General features: G+C 35.6%; 1 protein-coding gene across 1 annotated transcript in view; it reads left to right on the top strand.

Annotated features, from left to right (window-relative positions):
* Positions 1–403: 403 nt before the first annotated feature.
* HFM1 (helicase for meiosis 1) overlaps positions 404–25,168 on the top strand; it is a 43,178-nt gene continuing 18,413 nt past the window's right edge. The window contains exons 1-20 of the mRNA XM_074876478.1: positions 404–651; positions 2,603–2,654; positions 3,149–3,247; positions 3,637–3,758; positions 5,217–5,538; positions 6,299–6,558; positions 7,763–7,810; positions 9,539–9,609; positions 11,757–11,889; positions 14,168–14,319; positions 14,666–14,743; positions 14,879–15,040; positions 15,486–15,686; positions 15,770–15,858; positions 16,776–16,819; positions 16,908–17,009; positions 19,132–19,277; positions 20,761–20,855; positions 21,662–21,795; positions 22,705–22,752. Coding sequence (XP_074732579.1) covers positions 3,177–3,247; positions 3,637–3,758; positions 5,217–5,538; positions 6,299–6,558; positions 7,763–7,810; positions 9,539–9,609; positions 11,757–11,889; positions 14,168–14,319; positions 14,666–14,743; positions 14,879–15,040; positions 15,486–15,686; positions 15,770–15,858; positions 16,776–16,819; positions 16,908–17,009; positions 19,132–19,277; positions 20,761–20,855; positions 21,662–21,795; positions 22,705–22,752 — 2,278 coding nt within the window. The 5' untranslated portion in view covers positions 404–651; positions 2,603–2,654; positions 3,149–3,176. The remainder of the gene's footprint in view (positions 652–2,602; positions 2,655–3,148; positions 3,248–3,636; positions 3,759–5,216; positions 5,539–6,298; positions 6,559–7,762; positions 7,811–9,538; positions 9,610–11,756; positions 11,890–14,167; positions 14,320–14,665; positions 14,744–14,878; positions 15,041–15,485; positions 15,687–15,769; positions 15,859–16,775; positions 16,820–16,907; positions 17,010–19,131; positions 19,278–20,760; positions 20,856–21,661; positions 21,796–22,704; positions 22,753–25,168) is intronic.

Here is a 25,168-nt window from a genome sequence, read left to right as displayed (position 1 = left end):
GAGGCAGCTTTGTTGCTCTAGTTCAGCAGCAATAATTAAAAAAAAAAAATTAAAATTCTACTAGAAAATATTTTAAGGATCAATATTTTCAGCATATGTACTTCTTCTTGTAGGAATCCTTTTGATAACAGAGTCGTATGGCACAGGAATCGGCCACCTTTTCTAAGTTTATACCAAAGACTTTTCATGAGAGGGAGTAATTCCCAATGAATCCACGTTTGGACAAGCTCTAAATCTGGCACCAGGGGAGTCTCTCCACGTTCCTTTTTTACCGTTTTAAGGAGAATTTAGCCCCTTCCTCTCCCATTGGTTTCAGGATTTGTGAGTGTAGGTGGTTTAGTAACCACCCGTCATGTCACGGCCGGGCCGCGCCTCCGAGGAAAGGCAGCCGTCGGGGAGCGGGCCCGCGCCCTCCATTTCGTGCAGCGGCAGCCCGCACCCCCGCCGCGGCGCAAGAGAGCCAGAGCCCGCCAGCTCCCGCAAGCTCTGGGGGGGCGGCCATGGCCTGGGGCGGTGCGAGGAAATGGCCGCTACCCGCTCGGTCTGCCGGCCCGACTGAGGAACACTGACCGCGCGGCGCTCCGGCACCGCCCTGTCCCCTCGGTTGCCGCCATTTTGCGCGGTGGTGGCGGGAGGCGCCTTGGTGAAGTGGTGAGCGGCTGTGCCCGGATTCCCTTCCTCAGTCGAGGGAGGAGGGCGGGAGAGGGAGCCTGACTGTGAGGGGGTGTTTATGGGCTCGCAGGAACGTGGAGGGAGCGCTGTGAGGTGGGGATGCCCCCTGGTCCACCGCTGGGAGCGAGCAGTTGCAGTTTGTTTGGGTCGGCACTGTGCGACCTTCGCTCTGGGCCGCCTGGAGAGAGCACTGAGGTGAAATACTGAGGTCTGAGGAAAGAATTCGGTTTTGGGAGGGAGGCGAAAAGCAAAGGGCGTTCAAAACGGAGCAGACCCCCTTGTGGCCTGCAGTGTCTGTGGTTCCTTAAAGCAGATACATGAGAGGTCTTTGCTTACAGGAGTAGGCACACATCTCTTTGTGTGAATCAGTGGTCTGTGCTGTTCCTGCAGAACCTAATCATCTCGCTCGTTCTGCCATCTTGCATATACATTTTCCCTGAGCTATCAAAAAACACTGATAGTATGGAAAAGACACTTCGATATCTGTCTGTCTTGGAGACATGTTTTGCCCTTTTATTTGTATCTTCTTCTTACTTTAAAAGTCTGAGAGCCTTTTCACTATTGGCTGGGGATTTTGAGGGGGACATCCCAGCTGACAGCTAGCAAGCAGGTGGATGAATACAGAACTGCATAAAGGAGTGTTGTGCCAGGGTTTTCCAGTCTCTTAGAATGACCATTTTTATTTACATTATTAAGCAATTGGAATTAATAGAGCCAGTCAAAGAATAAATGACATATGGAGAGCAGAGGCCTGAAGGGCCTGGGAGATTAAATACTGTGTATAACAAAGACTGCTTAAGGATGGGAATCATAAATCCAGTTTGTTTAAATGGGAGTTGCGTAATTGTAGATTGATGATTCCCCACCTGAGGTATGAAAACCGTATCACACTGGTGTGCAGTGTTTGCAGCTCCTTGGAGCTGATGGAGTGTTGGTTTTTCAGTTGTATAAGCACTTAACACAGATAATTACTACTTGAATTGCAACAACTTGACAGTAGTACTACTACAAGTGCTTGCTGCTGCTGCTGCTGATACCCAAGCCCGAGAACTCCTGCTTTAGATTACTGACATTAAAAGCATGCAAAAGTATGGTGGCAAAATTAACCAGCTTTGTTAGATTTATTGGTGTGACTTCTAAATTCTAGATTTATTACTCTGAAGAAAAAAGTGGCAAAACCTGGTGGTGGGTAAGTGGCAGAAACTGGCAGAAGTGGTGTTGCAGACTTACTCTGAAAAGAAGTGTGAAAGGGACACTGACAGATTTCTTGTTTGAAGTTCTAAAACCTATCTTCTTCACTGTGTCTTCTTCACAGACAGTTTTGATTACATGCTCTATGTTCTGCCGGTATTGTGAAATGTTTTCTGTTTTAAATTTGAAACATTTCTCTGGAATATTTGAAGTTTTACAGCTTCTGTGGAAGAAAAATATTTTTTAAATTTTTGATTCACAGCTGACAGTATACAGTAATTAAGTAAACCTGAGTCCTATTTGCAAAGCACTCTAAAAGATTTTTTTCATATGTTACTAATGAGATGCTGGAGTACAAAAGAAGTGTCAGCTTTGGTTTATTTCTGAACATAAAGAAGATAGCTTTGTTTTGTTATTTTATCACCAGATTTGGCCTTTACAGAGTTTTATAAACTCTGTTGAAGTTGATTTGGTAGTCTACCATTTGTTTCAGTGAATCTAAGATTGTTGGCTCATGAAATGCTTTCTGTGGTATTCTTTTAGTGAGATCTTTGCTCTTTAAAGCTATCCTTAAGCAAAATTAAGAGCTGTGAAAATTCTCAACGCAAACAGATAAAGAAAATATGTCTAATGCCTAGAGTTGGTGCTAAATGAAAAGCATTTAAATTAACTGGAGTATTTTTAAAACTGGTGTACAAGCTAAATAATTTATAAATAATCTCTGGTCCTGATGTTTCAGAACAAACCTGTTAACAACGTTAAGGAGTTGGGCCCATACTCCAATTATCCAGGTAAGAATTTGCATGTAGTTTAAAAAAAAAAAAGTCTGATTTTCTTGTAAATCAAAATAATTATTGGGTTTTTTAGATAATAGAATAATTAAAAAAAAATCATAAAAAATATTTTTCCATCAGAATGGAAACAAACAGGAAAATATATTTTCTGCAGTTGTATAAAAGAATTTTAGCATTATTCTTAGAAATTAAATAATTTAACATAGACTTTGTCTGGATCTTCACTCTTATCCACTTTTTCCCTCCTGACATGTCATGATGATGTTGTTTAAAGTGCTGTCCTACAGGATTTTTTGGTCATAAGTAATAGCAACGATATTTTATCAGGAGAGAGATTCTTCAAAGAATTAAGGATGCAGGCAAGAGCTCTAAAAAAAAAAAAAAATCTAGAAATTAGGTATTGGCACCTTTAACTAAGAAGCTTTCTATTGCTTATACAGGTTCAATTCTAGTAATTTCAGTTTCACAGTTCCTTGTGCTGCATTTTGCAGATTAAGAGACTTCACATTTGATCTAAAAATGTTCAACTCTTCAGACATGGTTTTTTCATTGAATGATTTATTTTATGAAAGACCGGATACAAGACAAAGGTAAATCTTTATTGTTAAATATATATAATTGTTTTCAAAGTTTTTCCACACTCTGAATCATTTTACAGCCAAATATTTTTTTGTAACTTCCTTTTCTGTTTACAAATAAAAATGTGGGGCTGGAAATTTCCGGGTTCATAACTCATACTTCGAAATGTTTTTCCAAGCACACTGAAGTTTGAATGATGCAGGTGTATCTTAGGGCTGTAAGAAATATGGGTTAGCAGAAGTTTTGCCTCTTAAATTTTCTGTGATTAAAAATCACACAAATTAAAGAATATTTTTTAGCAGGAGAAACAGTAGGTTATTTATGATTAGTGATTTTGAGCTAGGCATTGTGGAGGGTGCTTAAAGAATGCTTTCACCTTACATTTATGTGTTAAAAATAGGTATCTAGAAAATGAAGAGCCTAAGATTTGGTGTGTTGCACCTGCTCCAGCTATTGCTGAAATTCCAGCTGCAGAGGAGTTACAGAGGGAACTGGAAGAACATACCACCAACACTCATCTGGGTAAAATATCACAGAATAGAATCATAGAATCATTTAGGTTGGAAAGGACATTTAAGATCAAGTCCAACCATAAACCTAACACTGCCAAGTCCCACTAAACTGTAATATTTGAGATTCATTTTGAATGGCTTAACAAATAATTAGCTTGACAGTTAATTTCTCCTCTCTCTTTTAATGCTGTGAAATATGAAATATTCTAGGTATGCAAATATAGCCAAAGAATGTATTTTAGTTGAGAGTAATGGTCTTGCATATCTTTGGGGTATTAGCAGCCCTCTTCGGGAGTATACAGGCTACAAGTTTACTGTGCAGAAGTGGGCAGGGTAAGAAGCATGATCAAAATTTCAGCTATTCCACATTGTTCCATGAAGCATCATAACACAGTGGGAAGCAGCTGTAAGAGCATAATGCAACACATGGATCGGTGGCCTGTCTCCCACCCAAGGAACAGAGAGTTTGTATGAACCTGACTTTCTTCTTTTCTTTTGGGGCTTTTTTGAAATTGCTGTTCAGGAGGCCAAATTTGAATCTGGCCATTGATTGCTGCTAAGTGGAGTATTCCTTCCATCTAGACATTTGGGATCACATTAAGGAAATTTATTTTAAAGAATTTGGTTGCTTTATCTTTGTCGACTAGATTTCTGCATTTCTTAGCTGTTGTGCTGATTGATGATATTCTTTATATAGGAATTATATTGTTAAGACAGAAGGGTTTTTTTCTAATTTATGCAAGAGCAATTCCATTAAGAACTACTCATTCAAATAAGCTTTCTGGTGTTTGTAGAATTAGAAATGTCGGGGTTATGTCACGAACAGGCCATTGTAATTTTAAGTTTCTAGATGGATAGCACTGAAATTAATAGGCTGTGGAATAAAGCTGCTCTGTAATCTTGTTGCATTCAATTGCTTTTTTCTGCTCTTGCCTTCTTTTTGCTGACAGCAATACTGGTATGGTCAGCCAGATCAGGACACATCCTACTGAGAACTAACCCTGCAAAATGTGATAATTAACCAAGATGACTATGAACCCAGCCTGCCACAGACTTCATTATGATTTTGACTGTTGAGATTGCAGGGTTTATCTTGCAGCTCTGTGTAGTAGGAACTGCGGGCTTGGTCATTGTGTCATTTTTTAAAAAAAATCATCATTCTGGGACAGGGTGAAGAGTTTCTATCTTACAAACTACTCTGTAGTTCTGAGGAATAGTTTCGCTCTATTACTTTGTATAGGAAGCATAGAATGTGACCCTATTTTTCTAACTTTTTAATTGACAACTGGCGCATTACATTCATCAGCATGAGTCATAAAATATATAAAAAAGTTCTTGCAATAAGATAGAAGTATCAGTTCATATAATATATATTCATTTGGCTTATTCTGTGTGGAAGTTATTTAATTAAATTACTATGAATAGGAATATGAATATTAATAGATGCAATAGTTTATTGGTTTTGTAGGAGGGAGAAAGCACCAGAAGTTTATACAACAATGTAAGACTAAAGCTGAGGAAGTAAATGATCAATCACCAGCACCTGTTCATTTTGGGATAGACTCTGAAAAAGAAGTGCTCCAATTAAGTGTAGGAGAAAGAGAGAAAATTGGTTTTCGGTGTGAAAGTCTGAAAATGGTTTCATTGTTTCTCTCTTCTGACCAAGATAAATCCAAAACAGGAACAGGGGTTTCTCAGCAAGCTGGTGCAAATTTTTCACAAAATAAAATACTAAGCAGTTTTCCAGCAAACAGTGATGATGAGAGTGTCCATTCAACACTAAGAAAAAGGTACGTGTCTAGTCAATTCTGCTAATTTATCAACTGTCAGAATCGTATTATTATTTTAGATACATTTGTTAAATGCAGAGTTTTGAATCCTTCAATTGAAGGTACTTGAACAGGGCTCCAGACACTAATTCTTTTTAGTATAAGGAAAAAAGGTGTTTCCTTTTGGCAGTATTTCAGTACTGTAAATAAATGTGGCCTGAGCTCAGCCTCTTTTATGGGAAAAGTAAGTATGAGGTATGTTGCTTTAATTTTAAATAAATTGTTAGATAACAAAAGTTTTTCAGAGTTCTTTGTCTACATGGTAATGAGCAAGAAGGCTAAGATCACTTGCTTTTCAGAGCAGAGGTCAGCCCAACCAGGAATACCTTGAGCAGTTCTCAACACAATTTCAGTGCTGCCTGGGAGGAGAGGTTTTACAGATAAACTCATCTTCTATGCCTAGCTCTTCTCATTCCTCAGGATCTGTATGTCTCTGTTGGTTTTAATCATGCAGAGATTGATAGTTAATCTGCTAGTGGGATTCAGAGCCCATCTGGACAGGCAGTTTATTCTTTCAGGTTCTTTCTAGAATGAAAGTAAAGTTAAAATTTATCTTGAAAGGAGTTTTCTTCAGATAACACAGTATCAGAGCAAATAAAGTTAGATACAAACTTTTCTTGTTGTATCTTGCTACTTCTGCTTCTAAAACATACATATTTTTCAAATATTAGAGAAACTGCAACATTACAACAAACTAATGAAAATCCTGGATCTTTTTCAGCTTATTTAACATGTCTGGTTATACGTATAAAAATACAGAATTTAAAGATAGTTCTATGGATGTGAAAGAAATCGATACTTACTTAAATAGAAGTGAAAACATGAAAGAAGTGAGAAAAGAAGGTTTATGGAGTAATAATCATCATGCTCCAATAACTAAAGACTCAGATTTCACTCTGCATAGGGTAAATGCTGGGGACATTGCATCTAAAAATGGAATTAAATCTTTTTCCAATGCTTTGGAGTTTCTGGATACGACAGGTAATTATAATTACTCTATTTCAAGAAAAACAGTCCACTGTCTGTCTTTGGTATATAATAATAATAATAATGGATATCCATGATCTGAGGTAGAGTGAAGAATGTTTTCTCACCAGCTCAAGGTGGTATATTTGGCTAAACATATTGCAATTCTATGGAACTTAATTGCATTGTTGTTTAGTATGAGCTGGGTAAACAATTTATGAAGAAGAGTTACATTTTCAAAAGTGCTAAGTCATGTGAACCTTTTTGAAAATGTCACTTTAAATCAGTCCCCTAAACAGTTTGAAAAAGAGCAGCCTTGTCCCTTCATGTGGTAAATAGTCTCATCTGCGTTTGAAATGAGAAATTGAAAACAGAATGTTTATTTGTGATGTGAAGCATTTGTATCTTTGTAGAAATAGGTTTTAAATAGGAAGAGTCATTTCCTTGGATTTCAGTGAGGCTTTTCATAGAATTGTAGGATGGTTGAGAAACACTGTCTTCCACAACATTCTTGTATCCAAGTTACACCATTAGGAATGGCTGGACAATGGCATGGGTAAAAAAAAAAAAAAGTGGTTGAATGATTAGACTCAGAGGGTGGTGGTTAATGGGTCACACTCTGCCCACATGCCTGCCACAAGTGGAGTAGTGCAGGGATCTGTCCTGGAGAAGGGGGTTGCCAGGGATCTCATGAAGTTCATTCAGCAGGAACGAATACAAAGTCTTTCCCCAAGGAAGGAGAAAAACCTCTGGGTTTCCTCTGGGATGGACTGACTGGGGCCAGCTCTGCAGAAAAGTGCCTGGGGTCTGGAGAACAGCTCACTCTGTGTGAGTGAGCAGCATACCCCAGCAGTAATGAAAGCTGACACATCCTGGGCTTTGTCAACAGGAACAAAACCAGGAACTTCAGGGAAGTGATTATCCCTTTCTTTTTGGCACTTTTGAGAGCACTTCTAGATACTGCATCAAGTTTTGAGTCTCTGGTACAGGCATCCTTAAACTGGAGTGAGTTCAGAAAAAGCCACCACGATGGTCCTTTCAAATCATAACCTTGTGACCTCCCTGTCCTATCCTGTCAGCTCCTTCTGTATCGCCTGGCCCTTGTTATAGCCTTGCAGCTCCTCACAGAACACATAGCTTGGGGTCAGGAAGATATTTTTCATGGTTATTGATTGAAAACAAATCTGGTTTTATAAATTAACTGCTTTTATTTCTTTAGGAACTGCAGGAAGAAAATTGGAAATTTTGAGGGCTGTTACAGAAATACGTATCCTTCTATTTGCAGTATCTGATTTACTGATTTTACAATGCTTTTACACTTACAAAATTATAGGTGTTTAATTTGTAGCCATAGGAACTCATGCATTATACTGTAATAGTTTTGATTTGTAATGTAATGCTGAGAATTGAGTGATGAATGGGTGTTTACTCTTTGGACTTCCAAAACTAGAATGAAAATAGGACAACTTATAGATCATTCACTGCTAAGCAAATTTATTCTTATTTCAAACATTCAAATTTTATTCTCAAACCTGTTTATTTTTAAAATGTAAAAAGTAAAATTTTTAGTTTGCATAATATGAATTTCAGGACAGATTTTATATGCAAAGACACATACACACAAATATGCCCATACACTTTAAATAAAGGAAAAGTGAATTAGTATTTAAGCTTACTGGGACAGCTGAATCTTACTTTTTGTCCCATTTTATCAGGAGAAAATAAACTTCATGTATTCCTTATAGATCTGTATTTATGTTGTAGTGTACATACAGCATATTTCCATTCTTTAAGCAGATTTTACAGTAATTGTCCGCCTTCTTGCCTCTGCCTTGAACCCATAAGATAATTAACCATCCATCTATATCTGTCAAACATTTTTTGCTTCGTTTACACTGTCATTTCAATATTTTGTTTCTAGCAACCTGTCAAATGATAGGTTAAATAGGAAGGGGAAGTGTCTAAATTTAGGCAACTTAAATTAATGTGAGTAGCTTTAAGAAGTGTCATAATTTCCAAAATGAGTAAGGACTCAGTTGTTCTGCTGTTGCCAATTACAGATAGTCAGTGTTCTGCATTTTGGAAATAGATCACTTATTTAGAGAGGTCTTTTAAAAAAACCCCTGCTTTTCTTTAGTCTAATATTACTTGCTTATCTTCACCTATTTTTAAAATGTTTATGTTTAACTAGTTTTATTTCTTGGTTTGCTCACTTTCTTCTTTATTTAGTCTTCTAATGTAACATCAATCTGAGGCCTCATCAGTTCATTGTTCTTGTTACTGTTGGTGTTATGTCTGTGTGTTCATCCTCAGCCTGATCGGATGGTTACAGTTAGTCTGCTTGTGTGGCTTCAGTGCAAGTCCAGACAAGGATCAACTCACTGTAACGATACTGTTTTTCATCTTACTTATATTTTAGATAAGAATGTGGTTGTCTGAAGAATACACAATATTAGCAATTGAAAATATCTTTAAAATCACTTTCAGCACTAAGAGATTGTAGGTGAATTTCTTTGCTACTGTTATGACTGGATATACAATATTATGCTAATTAATTTGTGTTATATTACAAATATAATGACCATTTCAACTTTAGATATGCTAACAGCAGTGCTCTGCTTGCTCTTGTATCTGGTCAGCAGTGTGGAATAAAGCTTTTGTCCCTTTCAGTTTCACATTCCATAATTGCATGCTATTCCATGAAGCCTATGCCAAGGAGGAGGTTCCTGATTATTGGTATAATCCTGAGACCTCTCAAATAGGTAGTAGGTTTTTTTGGTGAAGTGGAATATATGGCACACCAAGAATCTAAATGAAGCTACTAAATCATTTAATAGGTTACTTTTTGATATTTTTTTACAAGCCGGCATCAGTGAAAGGTTGTTACATGTGTTTTAAGTTTGCATTTGAATTACAAGAGAGAGATGCATTTAGAGTTCTAAAATAAGTTTTATAATATTCACTCAATTGTTTTCAATTCCTTAATGCTGTCAAGCGACCCAGTTTAGAAGTATTTTTAAGGAGTTCCCATATTTTAACTATGCACAGTCTAAAGCTTTGGATGATGTAAGTATGAAACATTACCTGCAGCTGCAAGTAGTACTTTGTAGATAAATTTAAATGATACTTTGATATTCAGAACTTAGAAAGAGTTAGAAAACTAATATATCTAGAACCTCTTCCTGGAGTACTTGAGCAGGGTTGTGCTTAGCTGAGAAAAGAGACCAGAAGACCTTTTAGAAATGTTTTTCTCAGTTTTAAATACATTTGTGTGAAGATGTGAATTATATGTATATTTATGCATACAGATTAGTAATTTTTTTCAATGATTTTCACAGGAGGATTGAGAAAAGCAGAACTTTAGAGAAGGTTGTCCTTTTGGAGAAGTGATGTTTATCCATGCCCTTTTTATCAGCTATGCTCTTTCTTTAAAACCTGAAACTTATTTTGAAAGCAGCTAATTTGAGAAAGATTGTATTATAGGTATTGCAGAGAGGAGATACAGATTCCAGCAGAGTCTTCAACAAAGCATTTGAAATTTTTATTCAACTCTAGGGGAAATCCCAGTGTCATTCACGAACATTTCTAGGCATGTTTTTTTGAGTCTTGATGTTGTGAATGTTTTTGTTTTAATTTCTTATCCACTATGTTTTATAAAGAGAAGATTTTAAAAATAGTGCTTATGTGAGTGGAATGATCTTGTTTTTAAATTATATGGGGAGCTGTATTTTTACCTTTTTTCCTTACGTTTTTAGTTTTATGTATAGATTTGGGGTATTTTTCCTTACTTCCAAATTTGTGTTTATTTTCTGATGAGAGTTATACATCATATTGGCCTGTAAAATTATCTGTACGACTCTTCGTTCCTAGAAAAATGGAAGACCCCAGCTGTAATCAAGATTTACTCTCATGAAAGTTGCAAAACAGAGTTCTTAGGGCAATAGTTTAAAAAAAAAAAATAATTTTTTTTGTTGAGTGGCTCATGTGTTGGTACTCCTAAATATAAACTTGCTTGTAAGGTACCAGGAAGGACAAGGTTTGCTTATCACTGATGTATGACGTGACATGTTGTTAAAAAATGAAGAGAAATCGGCTTATTAAAAAGATAATGGTCTTGTGGGATTTTTTAATTGGTTTAGCTTGCAAAATTCAACTTGTAGCAACTCTCCAGTTCCAAGAAATGAGTTGTAAGCCTTCAAATTGGTAGAATTTCTGTGGTTGATTCACAGTGAATGTTACAAAGGATTATTTAACAGAAATCAGGGAAAAATTTTATATTCATACAGCATTCATACTTCATTGATTTTTGTGAGCATTGGAAAATTGGGAATCGTAGGTAGATGAAGAACACAGGTAATTCTTGTAACTGTTCAGCAGTACTGTCAGTGTCAGTCATTGCTACAGTTATTTATAAATCAAATTCTAGGTAATTCCTGCTCATCCTTGTGAGCTCCTAACACTGATAGAATAGTTTTATAGCATTAACAGCTAGAAGTAAAAAAGAATGAGAGTAGTTGAATCCATGAGGAGTTGGGAGGGAAGGAAGGAAATGAAGCTGCGCAGAGCATGCTGCATGGAGGGAGGATGGGTGAGTGACACTGCAGAGGAGGAAGGAGGGTAGAGTCAACCCAGTCAGAGGAAAGTGAGGGAACCTGACATGGACATATCTGGCTTCTAAGATGGTGGAGGATAGAATGTGGAGGAAGGAAGGAAGGAAGCATAGTCATACAAAACCTACTTTTGTCATTGTTGAAAACTTAACATTCTATTAAAATGGTATCTATTCAACAATGTTGGAATTTTAAATGCAGATTGAATTACAGAAGGAAAACAAATTACACAATGAATTTGAGCACAGAATAACTCTTTCTGACGAGACTATGTTTGGTTGCAGTTGGACTTGGGCAGTGATTCTGTATTAATGTCATCTAAGGCTAGATACTGGGTTTTTCTGTTTGTCGCAGAATTTCATTACATAATAACCTTAGATGAACAGTATCTCATTTACGTTTCTGTGGTATATGTGTAGCAGATGATGTTCTTTCTTTTGCTGTAACTTAAAGTTCACATCTAATACAAAATTTTTTAGTCTACATATATCAATGTAATAATAACTTCCTTGTGTCATTTTCCCCTAGACAATGCTTTTGGAATGTATGAATAGGTACAATGGATAGCTGTGTTGTATTTACTACTTTGCAATTCTTTCCTAGCTTCTTTATACAGATAGGAATTTTGTGATTTGTGCTCCAACTGGCTCTGGAAAAACTGTGATGTTTGAGCTAGCTATTACCAGATTACTCATGGAAGCCCCACTGCCTTGGTTAAATATTAAAGTTGTTTACAGTAAGTATTATGCAGCTTTAAACATTTTGGTGACAGCAGTAGGAAAAGTCATTCTGTAAATGTGCAGATCTGGAGTGAGTGCTTTAGTAGTATTGAAATTAAATATGTTAAAAAAATGTGACCTACCTCATTCTTTTAAAAGTTGTTTATTTTAGGGTTTGTTTATTTGTGATACCATTGTAACTATTACTAGTATTTAACAGCACTGTGTGATTGTAGTGTTCAGCATTGCCTATACAAATAAAAATCTTTAAAAATCTTGTAAAGAGTTTGTCCTCTAAGAAGGCAAGATGTACATTAAAAGAGAAGAAGGAAGCAAAGGAAACTAAAACCAATTCTTAGTGGCAGAGCCAGAAATGATGCAGTATCTTTTGTATGCCCATCTGTTGATCTGAGATGATGATCAAATTTCCCAACATTCACTTATCTGGCAAGGTTTCATGCTAACTGTTGCTTTCTGTCTAACAGTTCAGAGGCAACAGGACTGTGATCTTCATGCGTTTAATTGATCTGTATAGGAACTAATGAAAATACTTGAAGATAGTCACAAAAATTACACTTTTTTTCTTTCCTTCCTGGAGAATTGAGTTCATATCATGTAAATCAGATTAAATTAGTGGGTTTGTCCTAGTTGTAATTAATTCATACAGTGATATATTTGTCAGTCTTGCTATTAATGGTCAATCTTTATAGTTACAGAAATTTCAGCCTAATTATCTTTTTTTTAAAAAAAATCCAATGTGTTCACATTCTTACAATAAAGCTAGTGTTGATTTAGAGTTTACTGTGTATTATAAACAGATCTTTTATAAACAGGCATGTATTATAGTTTCTATGTCAGCGGATCGAGGTGGAGCATTTCAGTGTACTGTAATGTTTTTGATTGCCTTGGTAGAATTGATACAAACTGGCTGGTTGGAACTTTTAGTAAGGAAATAGTTACCCACTAGTGGTACTAGATCTGCTGACCTTTCCAGGTTCGACAATGATGGAGAAGGAGACAAGTCAGTTTTCCAAACATTGGAACAGAGGTGTTAATCGGATTACACACTGCCGGAGCGTGCTCTGGTACCTGGTTCATCAGTGGACCAATGTATGTGAATTAGTTTGCAGTAGTTGTGTAAATTAAGAGTTGTTTCCCAGTAGCTTTATCATATGCTAAGGACTGGTGACCGAAGTTTGGGGAGCAATCACTAGCTTCTTGCATTCTTGAAGAGTGAAAGATTATTACTTTTGCAATTTTGTGAGTTACTTGCTGGTAATCAGTTTTCTAGAGCTAGTGATTTCCCCTGCTTTATAGGCCACTGATATGTTTATGAGATTTTTACACCTCTTTCTAAAGTAGAAACTGGTTCTTTGTATCCCTTCATTTTAAGGATCACTTGTCAGCAGATATGCAGAAATGGTTCATATTCCAGTGGCTCTAACTAGCCTAGAATGTAACCACTGCAAGATCTATTTTATTACTGCTGTTTTCAGATCATGTGTAGAATACTATTTCTTTCACTTAAATCACTGCATTTTCTATATAGATTATTCATCCAATATAGACTTGCATGTGTTGCTAGTATCAGTCTTTGTAGAGGATTACTTCTGATTTCTAGAAATTGACTTCATCTGCAGAAGTATAGTATGTATCCACAGGAAAAAAAAAATATTAAGAAATAGATTGTTTTAGGAGTCTACTCATGAGGACCAGCATCTGCTACCTGCTGTGTTAGCTGCTTGGTATGACCCTGACTACACTTAACTGTACATTTGGTTTAGATAGATTTTGATTTCTTCTGGTATTCTGTCTCTCACTTGTGGATGGTTTCTCGTTTATAATGCCTTTTCTCTCTGAATATGGAGTGCTCAAATCATTCTGAACTGGAAAAAGGTTGGTATTTGTATGATCTTCCATTAGAAAATATGTGTTTCTTGTGGTTTCTTCCGTCTGTGAGAAAACCTTTGATAGCTGAATGATTGTTTCCATGTGGGATTGAGGAAGAGATCAGGATTAAGAGAGAGCATAAATAACCTTAATTAAAGGGTTCTGTTTCTGATTGCTGATAGGGAAGAACTGGAGCCCAAAGCTCAACAATGAACTGTACACATGGAATAAGATAATAAGGATAATAATACCAGTTACAAATTTTGTGCTTCTGAAAGCAAAGCTGAAAATTAGGGAAATGAAATTCAAGAAGACATCTTTAAAATGTATGCATTTAGCATCTTTAGCAATACAGTCAAAGATTTGGGTTTCCTGATATAACTGATTATTTTGTGTTGTTTTTAGTGGCTCCAATAAAAGCTCTATGCAGTCAGCGTTTTGATGATTGGAAAGAAAAATTTGGACCTGTAGGACTCAGCTGCAAGGAACTGACAGGAGATACAGTGATGGATGATTTATTTGAAATACATCATGCTCACATTATTATCACTACACCTGTAGGTTTCAATCCCAATTCTTACAAAATCCTAGAATAAGCAGACATTTGTAGCCTACTAATTGTATGCTACTAGGACTGCTCCTTTTTTTAATAATAACTAGTAACTTTATGCTTGCCCGCACACTGCTGTGCATAATATGAGTTCATATAAGGAACAGTTAGTAATATAATAATGTGCCAGATGAAACATACATGGCATTAGCTTGAATTGATTTAACTGATTTTATGTAAAGGTTTATTAAAGTTTAAGCATGTCTGCCTGTACTTACTTCTGGCATATGTTGGCCTTTAAAACATCTTTCACCTTCTGTTGTTGTTTTGTTGAGGGTTTTTTTTTCCCCTAGGAAAAATGGGATAGCATGACTAGAAGATGGAGAGACAACTCTATAGTCCATCTTGTACGGCTGTTTCTCATTGATGAGGTAAGAAAATTAAAGTTTTATATGCACTAGTTTTGTTCTTGAAGATAAAAGGAAGCTTAGAAAATGTAACGTTTATTTAACACATGTACAGACTGTAACTGGAGAAATATATAGCAAATCTAAAATTCCTAATAGGTGCATGTTATAAAGGATGAAAGCCGTGGTGCAACATTAGAAGTTGTAGTCAGTCGAATGAAGACTGTTCAGTCATCTCTTTGGCGTCTTTCAGAGAATCATGACACTGTTCCTCCCTTGAGATTTGTAGCTGTTTCTGCAACAATCCCAAACGCTGAAGATGTAAGAGTTAATTTTAACTGTATTTTAATTAATGTAGTTGTATTTTATAAAATTTACCTGGAGTTATAAATTCAGATTGATAACAAAGTTGTCATTTTGAAGCTGTCAGCTGAAGACAGCTGTGAGGTTGATGTTAACGTAACAAATGACCTACAACCATATGGAACTATCAGCCAAGTATGGACATGCTTCAGTTTTAGACTTCTGTTTGTGTTTTTTTGACTCTTAAATATAAATCACAACAGACTTGAGATTTCAGTCCACATTATATTGATCTTGTAGAAAGCAGAACTGCACCTGGGATTTTGAAGATAAAAGCAATGTCAAATGTGTTAATAGTTTACATGTGACAAAAGCTAAGTTAATTATTGTGTGATGCAGTTAAAGCAGAGCATGATTAAACCCAGAAATTTATAATTTCCATTCTATTTCTTCTTTTCTAAAGATTGCAGAATGGCTTTCTGATAGTAAGATGCCTGCTGTGTGTCTGAAAATAGATGAGGATCAACGACCAGTGAAGCTACGCAAAATTGTGCTTGGTTTTCCTTGCAGTGACAATCAGACAGAATTCAAATTTGACTTAACTCTTAACTACAAGATAGCTAGTATTATACAAACATACTCGGAACAAAAACCAGCGCTTGTGGTACAACAGCTTTTTTTTAATCACATTTGAAATTGTTCCTTTCTTGAAAGTGTTGATTCAAGAAAATATTTTCTTATTTATAGTTTTGTGCCACAAGAAAAGGAGTACAGCAGGCCGCTTCTGTTCTTGCAAAAGACGCAAAATTTGTGCTGAGTATAGAACAGAAACAAAGGTATTTTTATATTTGAGTTCTTAATGAGTGTTTTAGTAATCCTGTGACATCTGTGAAGAAAGCTGTTGAGCTAATACAGTTTCTAGCAGAGTGTCTGCAGCAAAATCATCATCACAGTTGACATTCTTTTTGGTAAATTGGCACTTTTCTTGGAAAGTTTTATTTGCTTCTCAGATTTTTAGGGTACTTTTAACAAACATTAAGTTGTTTCTAAAAGCTGCTTTTTAAACATACAGATGTTAATTCTGATGGCCCTATAAGGCCTTGCAGTGCAAAGATTAAGCATATGCATAGTTGAATTGGATATGGTCTTACTAGTTTTTTAAGTTAAGCCGTAAGAAGTCTTTGCATTATCAGATAACTTTAATAAATACAGCCCTCATCCATATTAATTATTATTTACTTCAGGGTTGCCTAATCATGGCAGCTACAGAAGCTACTTCCTGATTTTGGACCTCAAACATTGTCATCTTTGCCTTATTTGAACAACACATCTGGATTGTAGGTTGTGATTTAGAAAGATGACTGGGTTTGAAAGGCTGCAACAGCTGCCCTGGAGAGTCAGTTTGTTCCCTTTGCAAAGATGGGAAAGGTGGTGGTTGAAAATATCCAAGGAATGTACATTTTAAAAGTTACTTTAAGACTGTGCCCTTTTGATAGTCTAACATGTAGTTGAGAACTAAGAACATCCGTAAAAAGCACAAATGCAGTAGAGTTGTGGGAACATGTGTAAAAAATGTACGTTATGTCAAGGAATACACCTTACAATCTTTAGTGAGGTAATTGTGTATCTAGTTTCATGTGAAGCTTTATTTTTGCTTTTTAAAAACTTACTTGCATCTTTGTATATTCCACTTGCATTAGTGAATCTGTTTTGTGATTTTGAAGTATTCTTTTTTTGTGTGTGTGTTGCATAGATTACAGAGGTCTGCAAATTCATTGAAAGATTCCAAACTGAGAGGTAAATATAACCTCCTACTGCTCCACTCTGAATGAATACTTTCTTGAGTAAACTTAGTCAAGGATGGATATAATTATTTTATTATCAGATCTTTTAATGTATGGTGTGGCTTATCATCATGCGGGTATGGAGATATCGGACAGAAAAATAATTGAAGGAGCTTTTACTGTAGGAGACTTACCAGTACTTTGTAAGTAAATTTAACTTTGAAAGTCAAAATGTTGTTAATGTATCCTGAGAAGATTGCAGTTTGGAAGTGGTACTACTTTATGATTCTATAGTGTGTATATATATAATATATAACCTTTGGAGTTACTGGGAAAAAAAAAAAAAAGATGTGTTTGTGTTTCACATGCATGTTTACCCTGTGAGTATACATACACACTGTTACTAAAGACCATAGAACTGAACTTTTCAGCATACATGGAGGTCATCCTCCCTCATATGTCTCTATAGGTCTGGCCATGTCCATTTCCTTCTTGTACCACTGAGTCATCCTGTTTGAGGTGGAACTCTCTGCTAGTGTGTCTTTCCTCAGAGTTCACATGATGTTTTCTTTGTTTGTCATTTGCAGTAGTGACTTCCCTGAAGGTAATCTTTTACATTTGTGCGTCTCAGATGGGCAGGATATTATCTTCAAAATCCCATGCAAGGTTTTTTGACTGGTGGGGAGGTTCCTAAGAAATATTCCATCTGCTGTTACCTGAAATGAGAAGGTATCTGTTTGAGACATCATGGTCTCAACTCATCCAGGCTTTCTTCTTCTGTAAAAAAGATTCAGACCCTATGGGGAATTGTCTGTGTGGTTCATGTACAACACTGAAAGATTCATGGATTCCTTTTCTTTCCTGTACAATGGTCATGACTCACTATGAAAATTTAAGGTAGATACCCTTACTGTGATCTGGCAATGCTGCTAGAGTTGCAATGTCCATGGTATTTAAAAAGTCTCTACATCCCTGCAATCTACTGTACTTGGCTGCCTGGTTCACTGTGTGTGGCTTTGACAGCTGCGGTCCCATTTCTGAAATCTCAAGCAACTGTGGTTCTACAGTTGCTCTTTGCAAAAATAACGTTGAGACCCTATGCCACGGCTGAACACAATGTGAATGTACATATGGACTACCACTGAATGAATACAATGTTGCTTATTGGTACTTCAGTCCTTTGAAATGTATAGTTTGTATGAGTATTTCAGAATCATCTGAGATAGTAGAATTACACTTCTACAGCTGAGGGGAAACTGAAAGAGTATGGGGCATATTCCACTTCATATGTCTGTGAGCCTGATAGGGCTAAGGTTTTAACACACCTTTCACACATACTGCCAAGGGGAAAAATTCTTTGGTCTTGAAATAGTGTATGTATATTCACAATGTGTATGTATGTGTATATACACACACACATACATGGACTGAAGCTCTGATTGCGCTGGTAAGTGACCTTTCTTTGCAACTTTTTAATGGTTAGGTCATTGTGCTTTGACAAATTTCCCATTTTGCATACCACCATGATATGAAAAACAAAAATATTCTTACAAAGTGATGTGTTTATGCCTTTAGTTTAGATTGGATTCTTTTTTCCTGATGCACCTGATTACTTATTTTAGTTCTCCTTTCATTTCAAAAAAGAATTGGAAAATTCATTAATACTCTTTTCTAGTGGACTGGAAATGTCAGTTGGCCTGTATAGCTGGCTTTCCATATTCAATTCCTGCCACCCCATGTATTTGTTAGAGAAAGATTAGAAAACATGAGTGTGAGATAATCTGCTACAAACTTGACTGGTGTTTTCCGTATGCGAGTGCATATTGGTAAAGTATTATGATAGTATTGGTGGTGATTCTGGCTTGGTACTATGGATATAAACAATGCTAATGACTGATGACTTTAAAAAATATGCCTTAAAGATATTGATCCCTACAAAGCAAGATGAAGTCATGGCTGTAATCAAATATCTATGAAGAAATATGAATAACATTTCTTCAGTGTGTGTGTGTTACGTTGAAGATGGATTGGATTCTGGATTATCTCCAGATGTTAAGGAATGTTTAAAAATATCTGGGATGTAATTTGTTGAAGAATACTTGATAATAAATTAATGTTGATGATCAGATACAAAAATTTTTATGCAAATACATGTCTGTATTAGACTTAGTCTAATTCTTTGTGGGGCAGAATGCCCACTGACTTCACTAGAAAATAAGAGCTCTTATGAATCAAGAGTTAGTCACTTATTTGCTGCTTGTTTAACGTCTGCCAGACGTTTCAGTGGTGTTCATCTTGCAATCAATATACTTTAATCTGATGTAGTTACTACTAGCACCTTAGCTATGGGAGTCAATCTACCTGCACATCTGGTGGTTATAAAATCCACAATGCACTATGTTGGAGGAGTGTTCCAAGAGTACAGTGAAACTGATATTCTGCAAATGATTGGGAGAGCAGGAAGGCCTCAAGTAAGTTAATGCTATATTATATTGATGCTATCTATAGGCAGATCAGTAGAAACTAGTCTTGGCAAAAAACCTACAATTCCAACAATTCTACTGCAGCATTTGGTTTTTAAAGGGTTGTTATTAATAGTTAAATTACTCCTGGGTAACTTCTTAATTGAGAAATGTTTGGTTTTGTATTGCTCACTAAAAAATACTGCTCCACCTTGCTGTGGAGAAAGATTTAAAGATTACATTTGGGTTACATAATGAATGGGGATTAGAGAAAAAGTAGGAAGCTGGCACACAATTTACAAATTGCATGATAAAAAAATCTGGAATATTGAATAGTATAGAGAGCAGTGTGCTTTTGTTCTCATCAGAACAAGAAAACTTCTAGAGTAGAAGTGGAGCAGAGGGGGAGGGTCAGAAGCACTGCCTTCAAAGAGCTGTAATTCATTTTGCTTGCCAAGAGGTTGCTGTTGCCAAGAACAGTATGTCTTAGGGTTTAGACATTGCTTTGGTTGTAAAAAGGAAGGGGGGGTGGGATTTAAAAATTGTTATTTTAATCATATCTCTTTAAAGTCTCCAAATCATATGTTAAATCTTACACTTTTAAGTCTTCTAAGTTGTAGAAATACAGATAAAGCCTAATACGGGTGATAGCTTACCCTACATCTGTCTCCAGAGGCTGCTTGTATTAGCCACTGTGGTATGTTGTGTACATGACAGTATTTATCTGGACCTAAGATCTAAACTAATACGAAAATTTCAATATTACTAACTTTCTTAACTGATTGGGGTTTTTTTGCTAGAGATTGTAATTCAGTAAGATTTTTAAAGTTGTGACTCAGAATCCTGAACAACTTTAACTTACTGAGTCAAAACCTGAAATATTTACGAAGATCTACCTTTCAGTATTATATACACTAATCTGATCTAAAAAATGCAAAAGACAGGAAACTTCTCATACACAAAAATAATAAATCAGTCTAACAGCATTTTTTCCATTACAAAACAAAATAATCTAAGTGAGGTGGCTTTGAGAGTAGATGATGAAGATTATAAAAAATTACTTGCAAAAGACTTGATGGCTCATTCAAGTCTTTCTAATGTTTAGGGATTACTCATGCGAATTCATGTCAGTAAATTATTTTCTATAGTTGTGGTTAGGAATCCTTTCCTTAGCTGTGGACCTTGTAAGGGGGTCAATAACAGTTCACACTTGTGTTGTTTCTTGACTTGTCTCTGTTACACGTACGTTAGCACATGCAGGCTGCTGTGCTGACCTGCCTGCCATCAATGGCTGGAATCCCAAGTCCTGCTTCTACCCAAATGAGTTAGAACTTGCCTTTAAGTTAGAGAGGTCTTGGCATTCAACAGCCATTTCAACAAGGATTTTAAGAAAACAATTTTAATGGTTTCAACAGATATGTGATGCATATTCAACTGGAATTTTTTTGCTAAGACCTAGAGACAAGTTTTTGTTTGTGGCCTTATTTTTCAGTTTGACACTACAGCTACAGCAGTTATTATGACTCGTTGGAGTACAAGGGAGAAGTATATACAAATGTTAAATGGTGCTGATATAATAGAGAGCAGGTACCTGAGTATTTTTTACAAGACTATATAGATGGTAGCAATGTTTCATAGTTTCTACAGAGTGTGTTTTTTCAGGTGGGTTTTGGGATGGCTTTTTGGTCTATTTAGAAGAAATTTATGAAAAATTTAAGGTAAATCAAATCAAGCTATTCAGAAGTTAACAGCCTGTTTTATCAGCTGAAAACATCTTTAGAACATCTTAAAAAAAAAATAGTTGTAGATTAACTGGAAAACTGAAGAAACTGAAATAGTACATATTGCAAAGACAGAAAGCAAGAATTGACCCCAAATTGTGTCTCTGAATTTTTAGATGATAGTCTGGAAAATTCCAAACTACAGAATTCACTTGATGTGAACAGAATATCAAGAGAAATATGTAGGAAAGTTAAGACATTAGAGGGTAAAACAGGAAATTTTGCTCATGTCATTTTGTTAAGGTTTAATTTTTCAAATATATTCAAAATATCAACACTGTGCTGTAACTTTTAAATGTATGTAGCTTTGTTTTCTAAATAATTGTGAAACTTCACAGTTGACAGAGGTTTTTTTATTTTTGTTTGCTGGACATTGCCATAATAAAATTTATTGATTATCTACATATTCTTTACTGTTTTCTATTGATTTCACTGATTAAAGTGAATAGCTGACACACCCCACCCCACCCCCCAGCCCCCAAAATAACCAGAAAATTGTTGTGGTTTTGGGGGAGGGGCTTGGTTTGGTTTCTTTTTTCCCAAAAAGTAGTTTAGCGCTTTTTGTGATACTCATTGGTAAATGTACTTACCTTTTTTTTTTTTTTCTCCTAGCTTGCACAGGCATCTTGTTGAGCACTTAAATGCAGAAATAGTGCTACATACTGTCACAGATGTCACTGTAGCTTTGGAATGGATACGATCGACATTCTTGTACATTAGAGCCTTAAAAAATCCAACTCATTATGGTTTGTTGGGGTTTTTTTAACTGATCTAAATTATGACACTAGGATGTATTAGATCCATATTATTTGTTTCTGTCATTTTCTTATGAACCATTATTTCATAAGGGGTTGAAAATAAGATGTGTAATATGGTCTGTAACATTTTTAAGAATGACAGTTTCAGTTATTTTAATATAAGTAGTAGGAATTTTGGCATGGTATAACATCTAAAAACTATGAAGAAGCCATTTACATCATAATGATCTATTTCTTTTTATCTTAATACACTAAACCATGTATTAATGCAGTATCAAGCCATAATGTTTTTCAGCGCTGAATATGTAATCTGCTAGGAAAAAAAAATGTCTAATATTTCATAGTTTTTCTAAAGCGAGATTTCAGTTATCTTATTGCTGGTGTCTTCAATTTGTCTTGTACAGAACAGCCTCTTGGTCCCCAGCCCTGACCATATCTTTGTTCCTGACAACTTGCTCTACTCCTGATTCTGAAGTCATTGGGCACTTGCTGGAGAAAATTTTTTTTTAAGGATTTATAGAATGCAACTGGAACATACTACATCTAGTGCTTGAATGGATGTTACAATTTAGGTGGCTTCCTGTATTATAAAATAGGAAAACTCTACATGTGAAGTTGCTCACTGATATTTCTTCAACTTTTAGGACACTCATAATTTACATAGGGGAATATCTGCAGCTTTTACCTTTGCACATCTGTTCTAACAGCCACTTACTGATACTTACACTATGTAAGGCTTTTGACTTGTTCCCAGTATAATAAATATTTACAAGTTCTTCCCTTTGGGGTATTTGCCTGGCTCCCAAAAATAAGCAAATCAGTTTTGAGGAAGTAATGATATTGAGAAGGAAGTATATCACTGTATTAGGTTATAAAGCCTTTTGTTTTTTCATGAAGGTTTTTCATCTGGATTGGATAAAATTGGAATTGAAGCAAAATTACAAGGTAAGTGGCTTTTAAGCTTTTTTCAGTAAGATACTACGTTTTAGGTCAGGTTCATCCATTTTTATTACATGTCTCCATTAATTTCAGTGATCCCTTCACAGAATAAATGTAATTTACTATGTCGTGCTATTGATTTTATTTAATTATTAGTACTTTTGAAACACTATCAGTGCATTTTGATTTGTGAAACAGTTTGTCTTGTATAGAGGAAAAAATTAAATGCCTTTACCTCATCTCCATATACATACTCAGAAATATGGAGCAGAGTACTTTAATTTTGATTGCTGATCATTCTTCCTAATTTTCCTTTGATTGGTCTCATTTGCTTTCATTAATTTTTGTTACTATACTTGCAAAAAAGCCTTTTTAAGAAATTGTCATCTTCCCTTCATCATAAATTTAGTGTTGAAAAAAAAGGATGTAAAACGTAAACATCACCTTGTTCAGAAACAGTTTAAAATTGCATGATTATAGCATGTTAGTCAGCAATAATAAAGAGCAGGTTGAGAGAGGGAACACATTATTTTTTTTATGAGGGATATTTTTGCATTGGTCATTCAAAAATGCATAAATAATGTGAAAAAGGAATTTTAAAGAACTCCAGAGTGTGGCAGATCTTGTCCAGCAATGGACTCGGTGAATTGGAGGATAGGAACGGATCTTAAATTCTGTATTTTTGTACAGGTAAATCAGAGTACTCACATTGTATAGGTTTGCTGTTCAGACATCTGGACTGATATGATCTGAGACTTCCACTCTCTGACCATGACATTTTGCATTGGAGATGCACATTCTAGTGCATTGTTTGCTTGTTACCTGAAATTTGGCCCTTATGGATTGAATTACTCATTTTGTTTAGAGGCATCAAGGGAAGACTTGCAGTCTTTCGAAGATTTCTGTGCATTAAGCAGTCCATACAACATCAGTCATATCTCAGATGTATGGATTCAGTAGATCCTCTTAAGAATCACTTTGCTATTTTAATTCCAAATTTAGTTATGAAATTTTCATATGAATAGCAAATGCATAATAGCAAAGAACTGAGAGAATGTAAATATATAATTAAGAAATCGCACTTGGTCTTCAAGCGAGCAGTAATGTGAGAATGAGGCATCCAACTTTACAGATACAAAAAAAAATTAGCAGCACCGTGTTTTTCCTGTAATACTCTAAAAACTACTGGAAGACTACTTTTAAGAGGCTTTTTTTGCTAAGCCCTGAGTAGAACCCAATTACTGATTTTTTTTTTTTTTTTTTTTTTTTAAATACTGCTTTTTAGTTATTTACAATTCCATTAGAAAACCTACAGCTGACTAAATAGTTTGGAAATCAGTGCCTCTCATCTTTAAATATGGAAATAGCATACAACTCTTTTATTCATTTATTTTTCTTAATGTACATTTTCTAGTAGATCCAAAATAAGTATATTAATAAAATACTACATACTAAGATTGTAAATGGAGTTCTGCAAATCTACAGATGCTGTTTTCTCTCTTCATTGAAAGTCCTCATGTCCATTGTAGTTCTGTATTTGTATGCTAGACCATTTGGAGCTTAAATATCTGGAGAGGGGCCTGGTACATGAAAACATAGACTGATATATGCCCTGAAATTTGTAGAGCAAATACTTGGACTCCACTCACACATTTATTAAATTTTACACAATTGTGTAGAAAAATTTGTGATTGTTGTTGGGCTTGGTGGAACTATGCTGAGGCTGTTTATTTTGTAAGGGCTTCAAGGACCCATCTCCACGGTATATACATATATATACTTAGTATATACAGTACTGCCTGAAGTCTCCAAATATGAGAGACATTGACTATGACTTGCAGATAGGAAAAAAAGGAGTACTTACCAGTAAGAAAAGTTACCTAGTTCATACGCTCATTCAGTTGTTTTCTACCTTTTTCTGTATTTTAGATCAGGACATTCTGTTTTTGTCACATAGGTTGAAAGGAGTGGAGGGTATGAAGTATGTTACTACCTAAATAAGCCTTTATGGGAGAAGGCAGGGTTTGAAATCACCTCTACAGATAGTGCTAGGGTAGAAGGCTTCACTTAAAAATGCTTTTTAGGTGTGGGTTATATTTCCCTGAAGTTCTCTGATCTTACAAACAATCTGTATTTAAAGTTCTTACAGAATCTAGCTTCTTTTCCCTGCACACATGAAATATTTTGTAGTAATGTATATAGTTATGTTTTCATACATTTCATGTACATTGTGAATGATTTCTGGTTGCTATGGGAACTATCACTTTGAGTGCTTTCCCAACTCAATTTTAAATTCTGAACATTGTATTAATATTTGCCTTTTAATTACCTTGGTTTTGCAAGAGAAAACCAAAACATTTTGGTCATCCTCATGCAAATATCTGACTAAATAGGTTTAGTGAAGTAAATACAAATGCACCTG

Source organism: Strix uralensis, chromosome 8, assembly GCF_047716275.1.
Source record: "Strix uralensis isolate ZFMK-TIS-50842 chromosome 8, bStrUra1, whole genome shotgun sequence".
Lineage (NCBI taxonomy): Eukaryota > Metazoa > Chordata > Aves > Strigiformes > Strigidae > Strix > Strix uralensis.
Note: the sequence above shows the minus strand (reverse complement) of the source record. Positions and strands in the feature narration are given on the sequence as shown.